The 19,406-nt window shown below is 37.1% G+C and overlaps 3 protein-coding genes across 3 annotated transcripts; 2 read left to right on the forward strand and 1 right to left on the reverse strand.

The window, feature by feature from the left end:
• Positions 1 to 2,414: 2,414 nt before the first annotated feature.
• Positions 2,415 to 2,954, reverse strand: LOC122029073 (classical arabinogalactan protein 9-like). Its single transcript, XM_042588032.1, has 2 exons — positions 2,548 to 2,954; positions 2,415 to 2,460 (listed from the first exon to the last, which is right to left on the reverse strand). Exons 1-2 carry the CDS (start codon positions 2,952 to 2,954, stop codon positions 2,415 to 2,417), a joined length of 453 nt encoding a protein of 150 aa, XP_042443966.1.
• Positions 2,955 to 9,815: 6,861 nt separating this feature from the next.
• Positions 9,816 to 11,906, forward strand: LOC122029074 (zinc finger MYM-type protein 1-like). Its single transcript, XM_042588033.1, has 2 exons — positions 9,816 to 11,246; positions 11,325 to 11,906. The coding sequence occupies exons 1-2, from the start codon at positions 9,816 to 9,818 to the stop codon at positions 11,904 to 11,906; spliced, it is 2,013 nt and encodes a 670-aa protein (XP_042443967.1).
• Positions 11,907 to 12,776: 870 nt separating this feature from the next.
• LOC122030544 (cytochrome b-c1 complex subunit 6-1, mitochondrial-like) lies at positions 12,777 to 17,464 on the forward strand. The gene is made up of 5 exons (XM_042589754.1): positions 12,777 to 12,908; positions 13,408 to 13,438; positions 13,578 to 13,662; positions 17,050 to 17,139; positions 17,225 to 17,464. Coding segments are annotated over exons 2-5 (210 nt in total). The 5' UTR covers positions 12,777 to 12,908; positions 13,408 to 13,436; the 3' UTR covers positions 17,258 to 17,464.
• Positions 17,465 to 19,406: the final 1,942 nt, after the last annotated feature.

The following is a 19,406-nucleotide window of genomic DNA, read 5'->3' on the forward strand; positions in this document are numbered from 1 at the left end:
TGCCCACAAGGTGTTCCTCGGAAAGGCGTTTAAAGAATACCTTATGATGTCCTGGTTATCTACCTTCTGTCTAATTGCATGAAGACCGTTGAGCAGATCTTGAATCCAGGCATGGAGTTGGGCAGCTGTCTCACTGTCACGCCCCGGAGGAGTCCCTGTCCAAAAAAATTTCGGCAGCATCTCCCCTTTACGGCGGACAATCTGAAGCATTACTACATCACCATATACCTCAGCCACATGCGGCTGGAATAGATAACAATATAGAAATAACACAAACACGCAATTAATATACACAGCCTACCTGGCAGGACATAAAGAATAAAAACAACCACACAGTTAACAACAACCCACACGACTGGAAACATGCACAGCGGAAGACACAAAATAATACGAACGTAAAACTAACAATGGCACTAACAAAAATACCTACAACCACCAGACTAGACTCCAAAATCCATATCGAAGCATACAATACCAAGTTCACAAAACCAAAACATAAATTGCGTTAGCAACCAAAACCAGAAAAAGAAACTATCCTCGAGTGTGTCGTGGGACTGGGAGCTGGGACTCTCCAAGCATCCATGAATCATCTACTGCTACCTGGCGAAAGAAAACCATTTTTACGGGGTGGTGAGTATTGGAACTCAGCGGGTAAGGAAAGATAGTGCATGAACATAAAATACAGCTAGAAAGTGAGCCAAGAGTATACAGTCTCATACAGAAATAGCAGATACTACAATAGAACCAAAATAAGCACTCATACCTGAAGTCATATCCTAGGCTAGGTATAATAGGTCAGAACTGGTACTAATCTGCTACAGTACTGCTCATAACCACATAGGTAATAAGCAAGCTATATACCAATTTTCAATGACTAGACATCTACAACGAGAACATATCTCAACACAAGTAAGCATATCAGCATAGGTGAACAACAGCAGTAAGTAAGCAATAACAACATATATAGATAACAGCAATCATAGCAAATATAATAACAATAGCGTATGCACGGATGGTCACTCCCGCTCACCTCTCCGCACCATGACCCCTGTATGGTCGAGAGGCCGGGTCAGTGACAGACTGTACACCACTCCCGCTACCACTCACACAAATGGCCGAGGGGACAGTTGCATAGTAGCTAACTAGCTACATCTACGATGGGGTCCCTGCTGCTCATACTCCAGCTACCACTCACACGAGTGGCCGAGTGCGGCACGACAGGACAAGCGGCATCAACTCCAGCTACCACTCTCGGCATGCATGCAATGACATGATGCGAACAATGCAACAGTCATCATATATATATAAGCAGAAACAGGTATGCTACATGAAGCCAGCATGCTCAATATAGTACATAAATAAACAACAGTTAAAGTATCCAAATATGATATTTAGTATCTGCTACGGATCATGAACAACAAGAAGAGACTGTATAGATATAGAAACGAATTTCTCAAAGATTGCGTGGAAGTATCAAGCGCAGGAAAGTAAGAGTGGAGTCAAGGTAAACAATCCTTATCCAAAATAATTCATGCACTAAGGTCAAGGTACTAAAAGAAAGCAAAGCAAGAAGTACCCGCCTTAAATGTAGATCGTGCTAATTAATCCCACATCGAGATGCTCGTCTCGAATCAAAATCCTGTAAATCACATGATGTACAGTTTAATTAATCATGCTATATATCAACTAACTAAACCTAGTTCCCAAAACCGATAAGGTAACCCTCCCTCGCAATGATTATTAGTCAACACTAATTGTCGATTTACCTTGATTAATCCAATCAATAAATCCTTAATTAGAAAATCCACACCATTCCAGAACTTCAACGGCACACAACGATCCAGAAAGTCACCATGTAACACATCGAAAACCCTTGAATAAACCTAAAAAATCCACAGCTATATTGAAAGTCAAAGCAACATTGAATAGGACCTAGAGTTTCCTCAAATTCAAACATAACCAATCACTTCACAGGGCATAGAGAAACAACAACTAGGTTTACACAATATTACTCTGAATCGAACTAACCTTCTGAATCGAACCAGTAATTTCCGTATGACTTAGGAAGCAAAACAACTAATAACAAGGCATAAACAACCATCCAATTTGTCCACAAACCCAGCTGTCATCTTGAAGCAGAAGAGTAACATCACTGAAAACAACTTACTAATATAAATCTTGTCAACGAATCAGAAAATCACCTAGACGTAGAAACATCTCCTTAAAACCAAATGGACAGAACTCCGGCCACAACAAGGAGATCATCAATTGAAGCCTAATATATCAAAAAAAAACCATTTCGAGATTTTGAAAACAAAAGGGAGGATCAGCATTTTCATCATCTGCAGCTTACCAGAATCTGTCCGGGAATTCCAGAAACAATAGGGAAAGGCAAAAGCAACTCTAATCAAGACTCAATCCACCAACAAATCCAGCAAAATCAGCAAGAAGGAAACCAAACTGCAACCAATCCCAAACAATCATCCCAATCGGCATATCCCACTTCTCCTAAGCATCTATCCCTTACCTCATGGAAATCATACTAACCTAAAGGTGTACTTGCTGGCAAGCTCTCGTCGCGGCCGGAGGTGGCAGTAGATCGGGCTACTGGCGCTAGGGCAATGAGAAGAGGTCGTCGCCTGTGCTGCTCGCGTGCAAGGAAGGGAGGAGACCGGCGGCTGGGGCTCGTCTCGGGTGCTGGCGTGAGGAGAGGGCGTCGACGTCCGGATGCTCGCGGGAGGGGAGAGCCGACGGCATCTTGGCGTTTGCGTGAGGGCCGACAACTGGGTTGCGGGAGGTCGCGAGAAGAAGAGATTGCCGGATGTGGTGTCCGGCGGCCGTGGCTCAACAGAGACGAGGACCGGTGGTGGATTTTTGGGTGGCGGCGCGTGAGGGCTCGGGGAGGAGTCGGCGCGCGAGTTGGCCGAGAGGGAAGGGGCGAGGCGGCGGTGCATGAGGGCTCGGGGAAGATGCAGCGGTGAAGGAGAAGAGGGAAATTAGGTTTTTATATAATTTTGAACTTAGGTTTAGGGAAATTAAAACCTAAGTCTATTGCTCAATCAACTCCCTAATAAATAGGTATTCTAAACAGACCTTTTCCAAAGCCTATAATTTTATCCCCTCAAACTACGCCTTACGGCTCCGATTAAATCTCCAAAAATTTCTAAAAATTCCGTTAAAATTATTCGTCCATTAACTTTATTATTTAATTATTATTTGGGCACCGTATTTTACACTCACCTTCCTACAGTTTGATATTAAATAATTTATTGAAAATTAAGTCTCTTTTACTTACTTTGGTGTCGGACGTCCCTTCGTGAAGTTCAATGAGCTTCTCCCACAGCTCCTTGGCACTGTTGAAGGGGCCTACGCGGTTGAGTTCTTCTTTTGATAGGCCACACTGGAGGGTGCAGGTTGACTTAGCATTAGCTTCCACCTTCTTAATCAGAGATGCGCCCCAGTCCTCGTATGGTAGTGGTTTGCCGGCGCTATCAGTTTGTAGTTGGAGTCTAGTTTTGACAATCATCCAGACTTCAAAATGAGTCTGGAGATATGCCTCCATCCGACCCTTCCAGTACCCGAAGTTGTCTCCGGTGAATAGCGAGGGGCGGGCTGTACTGTAGCCTTCTTGAAGGGTCATTTTAGATCAACTATGAAACAAAAATAAACAACAAGAAAATTCCAGGACTTGGTCCTGGATTAGTAGTGCGGGAAGAAAAAATAGAACATAAACTCGGGTGGTGTGCACCAACCTCGAGCAAAAACCGATTCGAGAAAAGAATTAGAATATAGCTATAAAGCTAAATTCTAATTGACTCCGAAAAATCTGAAAATACCACGAAAAATTATTTTGAATGGTGGTTGCACTGATTCAAAACAACCCCGCTCTGATACCAATTGATGGATCGAAAGCGCTAGAGGGGGGAGTGAATAGCGCTCATGGCTATTTTAGCGATTTAACTAAGAGTAGGAACGCAACGGAAAGTAAATGCAAACACAAAAGATGCAAGTGTTTTACTTTGTTCAGAGCCTATCTTAACTCCTACTCGAAGGCCCGCGGTCCTTGACCGCTTTCGGTGGGCAACAACTATAAATCCGGAATTATTACAAGCTAGAAGAAATTATAGTTAAGTATAAATAAGAAAGTTTTACCAACGAACAAGAAAATAGAAGAGCTTTGGAGTTTCAGTTCGTTGTAGCAGCAGAGCGTTGTTGAAGCGTACGGAGCATACAAGAGCACAGAACTTCTGTTTGGAAAACGATGATATGAGCTGCACCTCGAGGCCTCTTTTTATAGCTCTTCAAGGTCTGATCCAGATCCCCAAGTCTCGGGATCAGGTTTGACCCGAAGTGGATTGGTCGACCGATCCTCATGTTCAGTCGACCGATCAGATGATCTCCACCGCATCTGATCCGTCGATCCGCTCGATCGGTCAAACTCTATCCTAGGTTCGATCCGGTCCGGTCGACCAATCGGTCTCCTCGACCCGCATACCTCGGCTTGATCCGCTTGACACCTATCGGACCGATCCCAAGGTCCGGCTCGACCGATCCGCCGTCGAACGGTCCAACCTGGAGATCGATCCGACTTGTGGGTTCCGACGATCCCAAGGTTCGGTCGACCGATCCGGTTATACCTGCACCAGATTAGTTTCTGCAAAAAAGAGTTAGAACACAAAGATAATATATATAAACAAATTTGGATCGTCTCCGATTGAGTTTCCTGGAAAACCTAGGTCGACACGCCTCTGTTCTCTACGGGAACGCGTCCTCACCTACTCCACTCAGGAGATTTTACCTTTTGTCAGTGCGATCCTCCAGATCGACTGGACTTTTGCTCGGTGTTCGATGCCTCCGGACTTTTTGCTGGGCGCCCGCTTCCCGACCCGTCCAGTCTTCCACCTGGTTCGCGACACCAGGATTTTCCACCTAGGGTTACCACCCCCTAGGAGTTTTGTTTGAAGCTCTCGACCCACCAAGACTTTCTGCATAGGGTTACCACTCCCTATGACCTAGGGTTACCACCCCCTAGGGTTTTTACATTGCCTAACCACAGTTAGGACTTACTTGAAACACTCAATCAAGTACGTTAATTCACAACACACCTTAACTTTGAATCCTTTGCCATTATCAAAACTCAGGTTCGATCGTCGGATGCTTCCCGCACCAACAATAGCTACTCGAATAAGTCATTGCATGAATACATGACAGTCATGACTCTTCATCCCAAACATCTTTAACCTATTCATATCCACACAACGAGCCATATTTGAAGCATACCCATCTGGGAATTTTACTTCCTTCAACCAACTACATAAAGCCTGTTTCCCGTTTTTGTCTAATGTATAACGAGCCTTTGAAAATCTATTAGTTGTTTCATTTTGATGCAACTCTGATATGTTTACTAATCCTTTTAATTCTTCACGAGATTTTGCAGTGCCCTTAGTTTTTCCAGGCACATTCATCATAGTGTTAAAGATATTATCGAAGGAATTTTTCTCAATATGCATGACATCTAAATTATGTCGAATGAGTAGATACTTCCAATAGGGGAGCTCCCAAAAAATACTCCTTTTTTTTCCAACCACACTGGCACATCCTAACAATGCATCTATTTATCTCATCAGAACCAAATTAAGATACTGGTAGAAATTCATAACTGTCTATTTGTTCAATGATTTCTTCACCTGATGTATGGAATGTTGGAGGAGGTTTTCTGACTACAACATTTTTTAGGAAATTTTTATTATTCCGCCTGAAAGGGTGATCAATAGGTAAAAATTTTTGGTGATTATCAAACCAGGATACTTCCCGACTACAAGGTAATGAAAAGGCATCAAAATCTGTCATGTAGTGTGGACAAGCTAATTTACCCGACATGCTCCATCCTGACAACATTGAATATGATGGAAAATCACTGATCGTCCATAATAATGCAGCATGCAATATAAAATTAGTTTTACTTGCAACATCATAAGTCACCGACCCTACATTCCATAAATCATTTAATTCTGCAATTAGCGGTTGCAAGAAAACATCTATCTTCTCTTTGAGATTGGTTGGACCAGGAATAAGCACAGTAAGAAATATAAATTTATCTTTCATGCATATCCAGAGTGGTAAATTGTATGGTGTTAATATAACTGGCCAGGATGAATATTGCTGTCCCGATTGACCAAATGGTTGAAATCCATCAGCGGAAAGTCCCAATCTCATATTACGTGGTTCCATTGCAAACAAGGAAAATACAGTATCAAGATGTTTCCATGTAGAATGATCACAAGGATGACACATAATTCCTCCTTCATGCTCATGTTCATGATGCCACGTCATGTGACAAGCTGTAGCGACAGATGCATACAAACATTGAAGTCTAGCAGTTAAAGGAAAATAATACATCACTTTCCAAATAATATTTTTCTTCTTCTTCCCTGGTATGCGAGTACTATTCTTATAACGAGGGTGAGTACAGATTCTGCATCCACTCAGTTCGCTATCTTCATGCCAAAATATCATGCAATTGTTTACACGACAACCAATCTTCTCTACAGGCAAACCAAAATCTTTAACCAACTTCTTGGTACTGTAAAAACTATCTGTCATTATGTTGTCAGCAGAAAGCAACTCTGACATCAATTGACATATATCATCATAACATCTTTCAGAAAAATGATGTTCTGCCTTCATATTCAATAACCTTACAGTAGTTGATAATTGCGAGTGACCTGAGGGAATACCTTCCCACACTTCTCTTTCACTAGCCTTTAACATTTCATATAGTTGCTGATATTCAGGTGCAGGTCTTTCGTTTATATTGGAATAATCAACTACGGTATTCATTACATCGTGAACCATTGATTGCATTCCAATATCATAAGTTGATGAGTCATGTGCAGTAAAAGTTGTGCCAGATGATGAACCACCGGAAGATCCAATTGGTTCATACAAATAAGGTTCTCCGTAACAGTACCAATTGTAGTAATTTGACACAAAACAATTCCTACATATATTCATTTTTACAGTATCTTCATCACGGAAAGCTCTATTTTGACATTTTTTATGATTACATGAACACTTTAATTCTGCACCATTCATACATTCTGGATAACTTTTAGCAAAGTTGACAAATTCTTTAACTTCAGCAATAAAATCATCTTTAATAAATCCATTTTCTAATCAATTGTACATCCAAGTTTTGTTCATAGACATTTTCACCTAAAACTAATAAATTGAGAATTAGAAATTAGCTTAGATTAACGTACAAACACAAAACAAATAAAAGAACTATATTATGTTACAGATTAATATACGAATATAACATATATCTAAATTAAACCATGCTAAGTAATATAAAATACAATAAACTAAATTATACCTGAAGATGTGAAGGTCTACCGGAGAAGAGCAGCAAATACTATCTGTTTACAAAATAAAAATAATTTAGCACAAAATTTATCAAAAAATTAACAAGTAGAAAGACGACCGGCACAGGCCAACAGTTCACTAGCGGCCGACACATCGACCAGTAGGACGTTGGCGGCCAGCACAGTGGCCAGCAAGTTGTTGGCGGCAGTCACAATGACCAGCAGGCCGCTGGCGGCCGGCACAGCGGCTAGCAGGCCACTGGCGCCCGACACAGCGGCCAGCAGGTTGCTGGTGGCCGGCACAGCGGCCAACAAGCCGCTGGCAGCCGGCACAGCGGCCAACAGGCCGCTAGCGGCCGGCACAGCGGCCAGTAGGCCGCTGGCAGCCGGCACAACGGCCAGCAGGCCGCTAGCGGTAGGCAACGACCAGCGCCGGCCGTCACAAAGGCTAGCAGGGCGCTGGCGGCCACAGAGAGAGGAGGCGCTGCTTCGAAAAATGGAAGAGAAAAACGAGGAGCTCTTACCGACGAAATCGGGGAGGAGGAGAGTAGCTGCCACGCGCGCGTGGAAAGAAATGAAAGGGGCTAGGGTTTAGATTTAGCCGGCTTTACCGACGGAATCTAGATTCCGTCGGTAAATCTTTTTTTTTTAAAAAACAAATTACCGACGGAATTAAATATTCCGTCAGTAATTTTCAGACATTACCGACGGAATATTCAATTCTGTTGGTAATTTCGGATATTACCGACGGAATATTCAATTCTGTCGGTAATTTCGGATATTACCAACGGAATATATTATTCCGTCGATGATGTTGATATTACCGACGGAATTTGTGATCCGTCGGTAAGCCCGTTGGTAAAGCTATATTTTTTTTGTAGTGGTAAGTCCATATAGAAGGCTAGATGCGGGATATATATACTAAGTGATGATATTGGAGCAAAATGTGGCTAGCATAGATATTCATGATTGAAGAGGAAAGATTAATGTAAAGGGGAGTTCCAATCTTACTTGCAGAGCCAAATAAAATTAGCAAAAAAAAAATGAAAAAAAAAAGATAATTCTGTAAATACGTCATAGTTAGAGTTCGAGCTACGGGTACCTGGGCGATAATTTAGATATTCTATCGCGATACCATGACCCTAGAGATGTCAAATAAAATTAGAAGGATTATGACTTTGTTGTTATAATACCATGACCAATTAAAATTTAGAGGAAAGAAAATAGTTATATTTAAAATGTCATGGTATAATCCTTCAATAAAAGTAAGTTTTCAATGAAATTAAAATTTTGAAGGATATATTCTTTAGCATTATTTGTGTATATATGAAAATAGTTATATTTAGAATGTATGTTTGAGTTAAATATTATTATGCAAAATAATATAATTTTATTTGATTGATAAAAAATTCTTATTGATTCTAACACTGGCGGAGGCAGGGGGCGCGAGGGGGTGCGGAAGCACCCCCTTGCTTCTGAAGAAAAAAAAAATAATTATTATTAAAAAATTAAGAGCATAATTATAATTGTTTAAAATCATTAGACTTTTTCACAAAAGTGCCATTAAAAACCTTTTCCCCTTTTCTTGTTTCGATCTTTCTCTGCCACAGTAAAAATCTTTTTTCTTGCCCCAGCACAGTTTCGTTTTCTTTTTCATCAGCCGCCGAACCCTTTTATTTCCAAACTAATCCTTTCTAATTTCTTCTTTAAACCAAAAACCTTAATCGCATTAAGAGATCTCATTATTTTCCCCTCTCCAGTCTCCTCAAACTGTTGCCCTCATCTTTATCGTCTCTTCACTTCGTCGACGCCTCACGCCAATGACGCCACTACTGTTCACGATTAGCCTATTCCGTCGACGTCGCTGCCAGCCTGCCACTATCGACGCCACTGCCATTGTGCTCCGCTGGTGATTCTCCACAACAAGTAAAATCTCTTCAATTTTAGGTGAATCTTGTTCCTTATTTCATCTAATTTCTAATTTCATGATTTATACTTGGTAATACATTAATTGTTATGTTGATTGCATAAATTAATAATTTTGAGAAATTGACATAGGTTATGGAGAAATTTTTAAAACGAAGTATGGAGTCTTCTAAGAATTCTATGGAAGAAAATAGTAAGAAAAAATATTCTCGTGTTGAATTCAACCCGGATGATGTTGTTAGTGACCCAGGGCTACGCAAACCAATTAATGAATTTGATATTTCTATTAGAGATCAGATTCGAAGAGAATATTTGATTAGAGGACCTTGTCAACCATTTGGTCATAGTTATCCCCAAAGACAATTTGGTAAAGAGCATAGAAGTTTCCAAGTTTCTTGGTTTAAAAAATTTTCATAGTTAGAGTACAACATATCAAAAGATGCAGCTTTTTGTTTTTGGTGTTATCTCTTTAAAAACTCTCATAGAGGATGTCGAGTTGGAGATGAGGCATTTACTAATTCAGGGATGACTAATTGGAGAAAAGCAATGGAAGTATTTAATACGCATGTTGGTGGTGTAGCTAGTGCTCACAATGATGCGAGAACACAACTTGAGGCTTTTAAAAATCAACGACAAAGTGTGTCACATTTGCTACAAGCACAGGGGCGTGAAATGGAGGTTGCATATCGCACTCGATTAACGACAACTTTAGATGTTACACGCTTTCTTTTGAAACAAGGTTTGCCTTTCCGTGGACATGACGAGTCATTGAATTCTTCAAATAAAGGTAACTTTCTTGAATTGATTGAGTGGTATACCCAAAGAAATGATGAGGTTGCCAAGACCATGAATGAAAATGCCCCTGGAAACAATCAAATGAAGTCTCCAACAGTTCAAAAGGATTTAACACGGGCTTGTGCTGCTGAAGTCACAAATGTCATTCTTAATGATATAAAAGACAATATATTTTCTCTTATGGTTGATGAGTGTCGAGATATTTCAATCAAAGAACAAATGGGAGTTGTTTTAAGATACGTGAACAGACATGGATGTGTTATTGAAAGATTTCTTGCTATTGTACATGTGTCTGACACTTCTGCTATTTCTTTAAAGAAGGCTATTGATGAATTGTTTGCAAAACATAAGTTGTCATTATCAAGATTGAGAGGTCAAGGATACGATGGAGCTTCAAATATGCGAGGTGAGTATAATGGATTGAAGGCTCTTATATTGAAGGAAAATTCATCTGCAAGGTATGTCCATTGTTTTGCTCACCAACTTCAACTAGTTGTTGTTGCAGTTGCTAAAAGCAATCGAATTGTGAGTGATTTCTTCCAATATGTTACTATGATTATGAATATTACTGGTGCTTCATGCAAAAGAAAAGATAAGTTTAGACAACTTGAACATGATAGACTTGTAGAATGTTTGGAGAAAGGTGATATTGTTAGTGGCAAAGGAAAAAATCAGGAAATCAATTTAAAACGACCAGGGGATACTCGTTGGGGTTCACATTACATGACTATTATCCGTTTGATGTCTACGTGGACTTCTGTTTTACAAGTGCTTGAAAATGTGTATGATGATGGTACTAATGATGATAATAGTGGTATCGCCACCAGTTTAATTGATAAGATGGAGAATTATGAATTTGTGTTTGTGATGCATTTGATGAAATCTTTATTGGGAATCACAAATGAGTTGTCACTTGCCTTACAACAAAAGGATCAAAACATTGTACTGGCTGTCAGTTTGATCAAGACAATGAAAGTTCGATTACAAAAATTGAGAGAGGAAGGATGGGAGAATTTTTTGGACGTCGTCAACAAATTTTGTAGTAACCACATGATTCCAATACCGAATATGGAAGAAAATATGAGAACTCGTGGTCGCAGCAGACGTAATGGACAAATGATTACTAATTTTCATCACTATCGTGTTGAAATTTTTTATCAGGTATTATTTTAAAATATTTTTTTGAATTTTAATTTTCTAATAATGTTTTTTATTCATTTTTTACTGTTATAATATTAGGTTCTTGATATGATGGTTCAAGAGATGAGTAATCGGTTTTCAGAATCAAGTACGGAGGTACTTACTTGCATTGATTGCTTAGATCCAAAGGACTCTTTTTCTCAATTTGATATTGGTAAGCTACTCCACCTTGCTGAACTTTATCCGGAGGACTTTTCATTGACTGATCGTGCAATACTTGAGGACCAACTTGAGACTTACATTCAAAACGTACGAGGTGAATTTTCTATGATTGAAGATTTGGGAAGTCTTGCTAAAAAGATGGTTGAAACGGGGAAGAATACAATTTTTCCATTGGTATATCGTTTGATCGAGTTAGCATTAGTTTTACCAGTTGCAACTGCTTCTGTTGAAAGAGTTTTTTCTGCGATGAAAATTATCAAGACTTATTTGCGTAATAGGATGGGGGATGAGTGGATGAATGACAGTTTGGTAGTATACATCGAGAAGGACATTTTTGCTACAATTGAAAATGAACAAATTTTACAGCATTTTCAACAGATGAGCACTCGTAGGATCCAATTGTCTCCTCTTGTTTGTATGTCTAGATCTGATGCTGGTGGTTCAAGTATTAAAAAATAATTACCTTATTGGTATGCACATATTTTTATATCTGTATTTAGTACTGTTATCTTTTAATATATTTATTTGATAGTAAAAAAATTTTTTAGTCTTTCTTTAAGCATTCTTCTAAATTTTTCTCTGAACCCGTCACTGGATTCTAATATGACTGCTGTAGCATATAATAATAATCTCATGTAGAACTTTGAATTAGTTTTTAGATTAACTTTGCAAATAAAATTTAAAAATAATTTACTATCGTCTTTAGTTTTATTTAATTATTATCTGCATAAAATCTTCTTTCCCAAAATAGTCTTACATCTTACTCTTCTCTTCTTCCCATTTTTATAAATAATTGTTTTAATTAAAATATAAGTGAGTATAAAGAACTAATACATTTGTTAGCTATTTAGAATCTTTGATATGATTTTTTTTTTAAATTATATAATATATTTTAGCATTTATAGAGTTAATACGTATACAAATATTAACTTTTTATTTTTAAAAATCTATAATCTATTTTTAAGTGTAAGCATTTAAGAATTTGATATTAAGTAATGATTAAGATTTTATACTACTGCGTACTTATAATCTATTTTATAATTATTCATAAACTATATTAACAATTTAAATATTATTTTTATTAGTATTTTGTTATTTATTAAATTTTAATTGAATATTAAAATAGGATATAATTTTAAAAGTTGTATTAAAAATCCTGAATACTGATAAGATGTTATAATTTTCCTCGCACACAATTAAAATAGAGGGGGCGTGAGAATATCTTAAAAAGGCGGGTCTCAGTGGATAATATTTGGAACACAAATTAAAAAAACTTTTCAAGTAAAAATAAAATAATATTGATTTTTTAGACAATTATCTGTGCTTGCGAAAAACTAATACATATAATCATATAAACCTAACGCAGTGACTGTTTCTTGCTCTTGTGCTCTTCATTCCGACGGCTGTTTGATCCCCTGCTCAGATACATCGTCGTCGATCCATCTCCTGGCAGATTACTTGGTGTGTTTGTGCAGATTTAGCTGATTTAGCATTTCCTGCTAATTGGTTTATGCAGATTTAGCATCTCTAACCCTTCCTTTCGCGGATTTGTTGTTGACTAGTTTTTAGGTTTTTGCTCTTACTTTTGTTCCATGTATTAGTATCTTGAGTTGCTGTTTGCGTGTTCTTCTAGATCTTTTTTTTTTCCATTGGATCCGCATCTGAAAATTCAGATCTCTCGCAATGAATTTTAGGCTCGTAGAAGTCTGATATGATCTGCCACAAAGTATCGTTTTCCGTTCAGATTTTATGGAAATAATTTCTGTATTGTTTTGTTATTTTATTATATTGTTGATTGTATTTTCTGTTAAGGGCATGGAAACATTAGGTTTTGTCCGATCTAGATGCTTTTTCGACTGCAGAAATTCTTTTTTGGGGGTTACTGTTAGCCACTTGCTTACAAAGTAATTATAAGTGTTGCCATCTAATGCAATATGATTTTTTTTCCTTTTCATTATAGGTGCCATAAATAACCTTTGAAGAGCTAAAATGTAAGTGTTTTCTACCGTTTATTGTTTTCAATTGCTACTTATCATCTTGTTACTAAATTTCTAGCAGTTGCATTCTCTACATTTTTAAAGTTATATTATTTTCCTTGCTCATCCATCTCAACATTTCCTGGAATTTCAGGGCGGATGAGGAATTGGTTGATCCAAAACTGTACCTCGAGGAAACTTGCAAACCAAAGTGTGTAAGACCTTTACGTGCATATCAGGTACTTAAAAGTGCATAGCTTGTGTTGTTTCCAAAGAGTTACATTACTATATTTTAGAAGTATATGTAAATTGGTAAACTCTTTCATTTAACTAAGGTTTTGGTAAATTTTGTATAACTAGACGCAACAACAAAAAGGAATAAGTCTAGGTTTTCTGATTTTCTGGCATAGTGTTTCTAATTCTAGATACTAGGTAGAGTTAGCAAAGCCCCCTGTCATTTTAGAAGAACCCCTTTTATATATAATCTTTAGATGATTACTTTATTTGTTTCCCATCACCATCTTATTTATGAGTGCTAGCATGGTGAGCCACACAATCTACAGTGCATTGGAGCTGTAGAAGCTGATCTACCTTATGGCTGGATAGACAAATACTAGTGGTATGATTAATAGAGAGCATTGGGTTAATAAAGACTAAGTAGACTGGCAGGGGATGAAATTTTTATTCGATCTCCATTATAGAGTTCAATCCTATCATTAACGGAGAAGCTATAGGAACAGAAGAACTTATGACTGCATTGGAAAATAATTCATTAGGTGGAATGTGCCAAGCAAAAAATTAATTTATTTTGAGAAGTCATAGATAGTCCTCCATTTACATGGCAGTAGTAAAAACATCTAGCCTGAATTAACAGCACCAAGAAGTTGAAAATCTTCTGCTAAATAACAGAGCCATTTGATGATGCCAAAGAATGAAGATTGAGCAAAAGTTTAGAGGACATAGTTTGGTACCTAGAAAGACTCCACACAAGGAGATAAAAAGTTTCTGTTGAATCCATAATACTATAGCTGTTTTTTTTTCTCAATTACACTATTAGTTTTAGTTGTGGTCTGGTGTTTTAGAATTGGACTGCTAGTGAATTAGTGTCCTCTCTCACTTGGAGACGTCTTGTGGAGACAGTGAACATCTATAGAAAATGACAAACTAACTGCATTCAAATGAGTTCATATAATTGGTTCGTGGTCTCCAGGGATTTTGGAACTGACTTTTCCATACTAGTTACCGCTGTAGTTCACCAATAAAATCTATGCTGGATTTTTTTGTTAGGGTTTTTCAAAAGGCACACTGTTTTTTTCCTTTTCTTCTGGTTTTCTAACAGGTTCCCTTCAGTTGGAATATAAATTACTTAATCTACTTCCAAGTTTGCAACATAGTCTCTCATGCTCATTTGTCCGACCAAGTAATGTAGATGTTGCTAATGTTTGTCCAAATAACCTTTGATTTCAAAATTCTATATGCCGGCTAAAAAATGAACCAAAAATATCTCATTTTTTTGTCGTTGAATTCAGTGTAAGTATTTGAATGATAGTTGTGTATGAAAAGTTTCTGGATTCTATCCTTGAGTTACAAACTAGAAGGAGCATTAAGTTTTAAGGTAAAGATTTATATTGGAGTAAAAATTGAAATGATTTATCACATGATCTCACTTATTTTAAATAGATTTTGTAAGAATTGAAAAATTAGTTTGAAAATTAATTGCTAGATTTATTTTTATGTACTGTTTAATTATTCTGGAAGGGGAGCCTTAGCGCAACGGTAAAGTTGTTGCCATGTGACCAAAAGGTCATGGGTTCGAATCTTGGAAATAGCCTCTTGCAAAAAAAGCAGGTAAGGCTGCGTACAATGGATCCTTCCCCGGGACCCCGAATGGCGGGAGTTTCGTGTACCGGGCTGCCCTTTTTACTGTTTAATTATCCTATTTCTTTTGTTACATTCTCAAAAGTCAAACTCATTAACAACAACCTCTATCGTCCATGTGTCCTTATTGGAAAGACACTTTGAGGCCTATAAAAGGAGAGATCAAAGCTACATTGGAAGGTATATTTTTTTTTAAGCATTTGAAGGCCTACTACAATGCTTCACAGAGTTCTAGGATAAGAACAATTTATCACTTAAGATATACAATCTCCATTTTTGTCGAGCTCACCAAAACCCTCTCCATTTCAATCCAATTAGCGCCAAAACTACATACCATAATATTTAATCAGACAACTCAACCCTTAGCTAAGGTAATTCAATACTCATCTAGCTCAGCAATTTGCACAACTCTCCACCCAATCAACCCACTTCTGTTGAGCTCTTGGTTATTTGGCATACCTCAACTTGACTCTCTCTTCGCTTTTAAGTATTTGGGCCAAATTAAACTCATTGCTCCATTCAACTCCCTAGTTCAACTCCTGATCTCCTCTAACAAGCTTGAGCAGATGGCCAACTTCTATATTTGTGATAGTGTCGAACATAACATCAATCCTATTTACAAGGTGAATTGTTGATTCTCAAAATGTGGATCTTAAGTTTTATAATTTTAATCTAACAGAAAATTTAATATGACATAAGTGCTGTGAAAAGATACTAGGTACTGATGTAATAATAGGTTCTATCTGGGTCTTATTTTTGAGTGTGGACGTGTGACTTGTGCTTATCTCCAAATCAGCTTATATGCCTACACTGCCCTATGAAACACCTCAAGTGCATCTCCCTTGTATAGACACTGAATTCTAGAGTGCTTCATTAGCTTTTCATCATTTCTTTGAGATGGTTAGCATGTGCTCCACCACACTCAGAACTCCATAATCACTGCATTGCTATGCTGAAGTCCCCTAGCTTACCAACAAGTACAATATATTTGTTAATGTAGTCATAAAACTATGATTTCTGTTGATACAAAGCTTATGCCATTTAAATATGGAAAAGGATTATGGTGAAAGTGAGAGTAGAGAGAGAATGTGGATGAACTGGCCATCAATTAGTTAAATTGCTGGCGTTGCATTTCTGTCCATTAAAGATGTTGCCACTGAGAGGTTGACCTCTTTGCTTTTTCTCTAAAAATATTGGAAGCTATTATTGATGCATGGGTTTAGTAAAATAGTAAACACACCTTATTATTTAAGACGTGTACAATTTCTCAAAATAGTTGGATTCAAAACCCTTAGTCATGCAATGTTTTTTATTGTTTCCTTGGGGCTTGACCAATTTTGCAAATCATCCACCCAGATACATTTGGAAATATTGAACATTTTATTAGTAAGATAACGAGTTGGCGGTGAAGAGTTGAAACAAAGTGAACTTGTAGTGATTGAGTTTCCACTTTGTTTGAGTTTTTTTTTTTTTTTTCATTCATCCATATGCTCAGATTGTTCATCTTTTATTCTCCATTTCTAACATACTAAATTCAATTCCAACATTTTCTCTTTCAGAATGATAGATTGTTTGTTAACTAGACTTTTTATTTACCTTTAATATTAACCAAGAACATCTTGTTCTAATATTCTTCCACTCGGTGCTTACCTATGGCACCTACTATATCTTCATTTCTCCTGTGCTGATTATTTTCTAATTAGCATCATATATCGGATGACTGAGCTATATGTGCTCAACTTTGCCAGGCATGTATTGAAAGAATCAAAGGGGATGAATCCGGACACAAGCATTGTACAGGGCAGTACTTCGATTACTGGAAGTGTGTCGATCATTGTGTAAGTATAATTTTGATGGTTTCTACTACGACTAAGCAAACATGGTTAACCTGAAATTTCTTTCTTTTGAAAAAATCAAATACAGGCTGCCCTTAAGCTTTTTGATAAATTGAAGTGATCAGCCGGTGATTGGTGGTTTTGATGCTTTTCCAATCAGTCGCACTATTTTACTTCTGCAGGATCAATTTTTCTGCGAACCAATGCAAGTAACTAATAAAAGGACAATTATTTAAAAATATTTATGTGTGGCGTTCCGGTGTTTTGTGTTCACCCATTTTGTGCTTGGGATCTTTCTGACAATTTATGAGATAAACATTTATGGTTAGCTGTTGTTCTATGAGCTTTGTCTTTCAATAGATCAAATCAACTTGTAGTTAGCTAGGTGCCCACTATTCTGTTTCTCTCAAAACTTGAATTTGATTTTTTTGTTGATGATGATCAAAAGATGAGCAAAAATTAAAAGAGTGATTTATTATCCTATCCTTTCTACTAAAAGCACATCTAAAATTTTAAAATATTAAGATAGTTTTTCTTATTTTTTACCGTGATTTTTTAAAGGGGTACTCAAAGTTTGAGATCGACCAAATTGTGCCTTCAAATTTGAGAAGGTCCAAGAGAAGCACCTCTGTCCGTTTTACTTCTCGGATAAAACTGACTTTTTTTTTTCCTTTCACTCCCCTGCAACAATATTCTCTCTTAGTTCTTTCTTAAATTAAATAAAAAATTTCACTCTTATGTCGCAAAATAAAAAAATTCACTCTTATGCCTGCGACAACCATGTGTTAGCTTTTAAAAATCAACATCATAATTAATTACACCAATAATTAATTACACCAATATCATCATAGGGTTAGATTTTGGTATTCATATATTTAGTTCTTGACATTTCTACGATAGATTACATATATGTGTTAATTATTTTAAAATTATACATTTTAAAAACTTTTTGATAATAACTACAAGTTGATATTTTTAGGTATATATAAACTTTGAAGTACTTCAAAAACTTATAGCATTTGGAATGAGGTCAATCGGAATTTTCTAGATCTATGAATGAGTTTGATCAAAACCCCTTGATAGATTCGGAAAAGGTTTTAAACGATATTTTTTGGCTTGAAATTGAGATGTTATGAGTTTCACCTAATAGCAAATGCTGATCTCTGAACGAGCTTTGATTCAAACCAAAGAATGCCTCGTTTTGTTACATGAGTTAAACGTCTTGGTCTCTTAAAAAAGGTAGATCCGTTATTTTAACAACCCCTAGTGTCAATTCCACGGATATAGAGAAAGGTAAATGCAGGTTCATAGACGTTAGATGTATGGTGGGGTAAATCTTAAATCGTCAGTTCCTGATAATCGACTCCTGACTATTAGGTTAGAGATGTCATGCATCCACTATCTATGCTATACCCTAAGGCATGTCATGGCCTCTTAAAGCAAGCATTTGACACATATATATACATAATTTATTGTAGAAATGTCAGAATCAGACATGGACACCATAAATACCTTCACTACTCTACCTTCTTCTATTACATGTCAAATTTTCAAAAATCCAAATTCCTTATCCATCAATGGGTTTCCGTCAAAACTCATTGATGGACCTAAAGAACTTCTATCAAATCCATTCCAAGTGCTATATATTTCTGAAGTACCCTGGAGTTTATATGTGTCTAGAGATATCAGCTTGAAGTCATTAACAGTAGTGATCAAAAGGTTTTCAAATATTATGATTTTTAGGCAATTGACACAATTAATCATAGGGATGTCAGAGTCAGTTATGGACACCATAAATACCTTTACTTCACTATAATCTTTCATTATATATCAACTCTTCAAAAATCCAAATCCCCTAACTCTCTATCAATAAATTTTGGTCAAAACTCATTGATGAACCTAGAAAGTTCTTATTTGACATATTCCAATTCTTGTGTAATTTTGTAGTGCTCTGAAGTCAAAATATGTCCTTTAACTATTTTTTAAAAAATCAATACTACAACGGTTGATGTTCAAGTTGTGGTACTGGTTTCTAAAAACCAGCATGGCGATGGTGTTGATTTATAAAAACCAACACCACCTTAGTATTGATTTTTATAAATCAACACCACCATGGTACTAGTTTTTAGAAATTAGCACCACTGCGATGCTAATGTAGGGTTGTAAAAAAGACAAGCAGAGCTAAGCTTTATGGTGTTCAAACTTGTTTGATAAGGTAATTAAGCCAAGCTGAAAGCCTAAAATGAACCAAGCTGTTAAAATAATTGTTC

This window comes from Zingiber officinale, chromosome 10B (assembly GCF_018446385.1).
Source record: "Zingiber officinale cultivar Zhangliang chromosome 10B, Zo_v1.1, whole genome shotgun sequence".
NCBI lineage: Eukaryota > Viridiplantae > Streptophyta > Magnoliopsida > Zingiberales > Zingiberaceae > Zingiber > Zingiber officinale.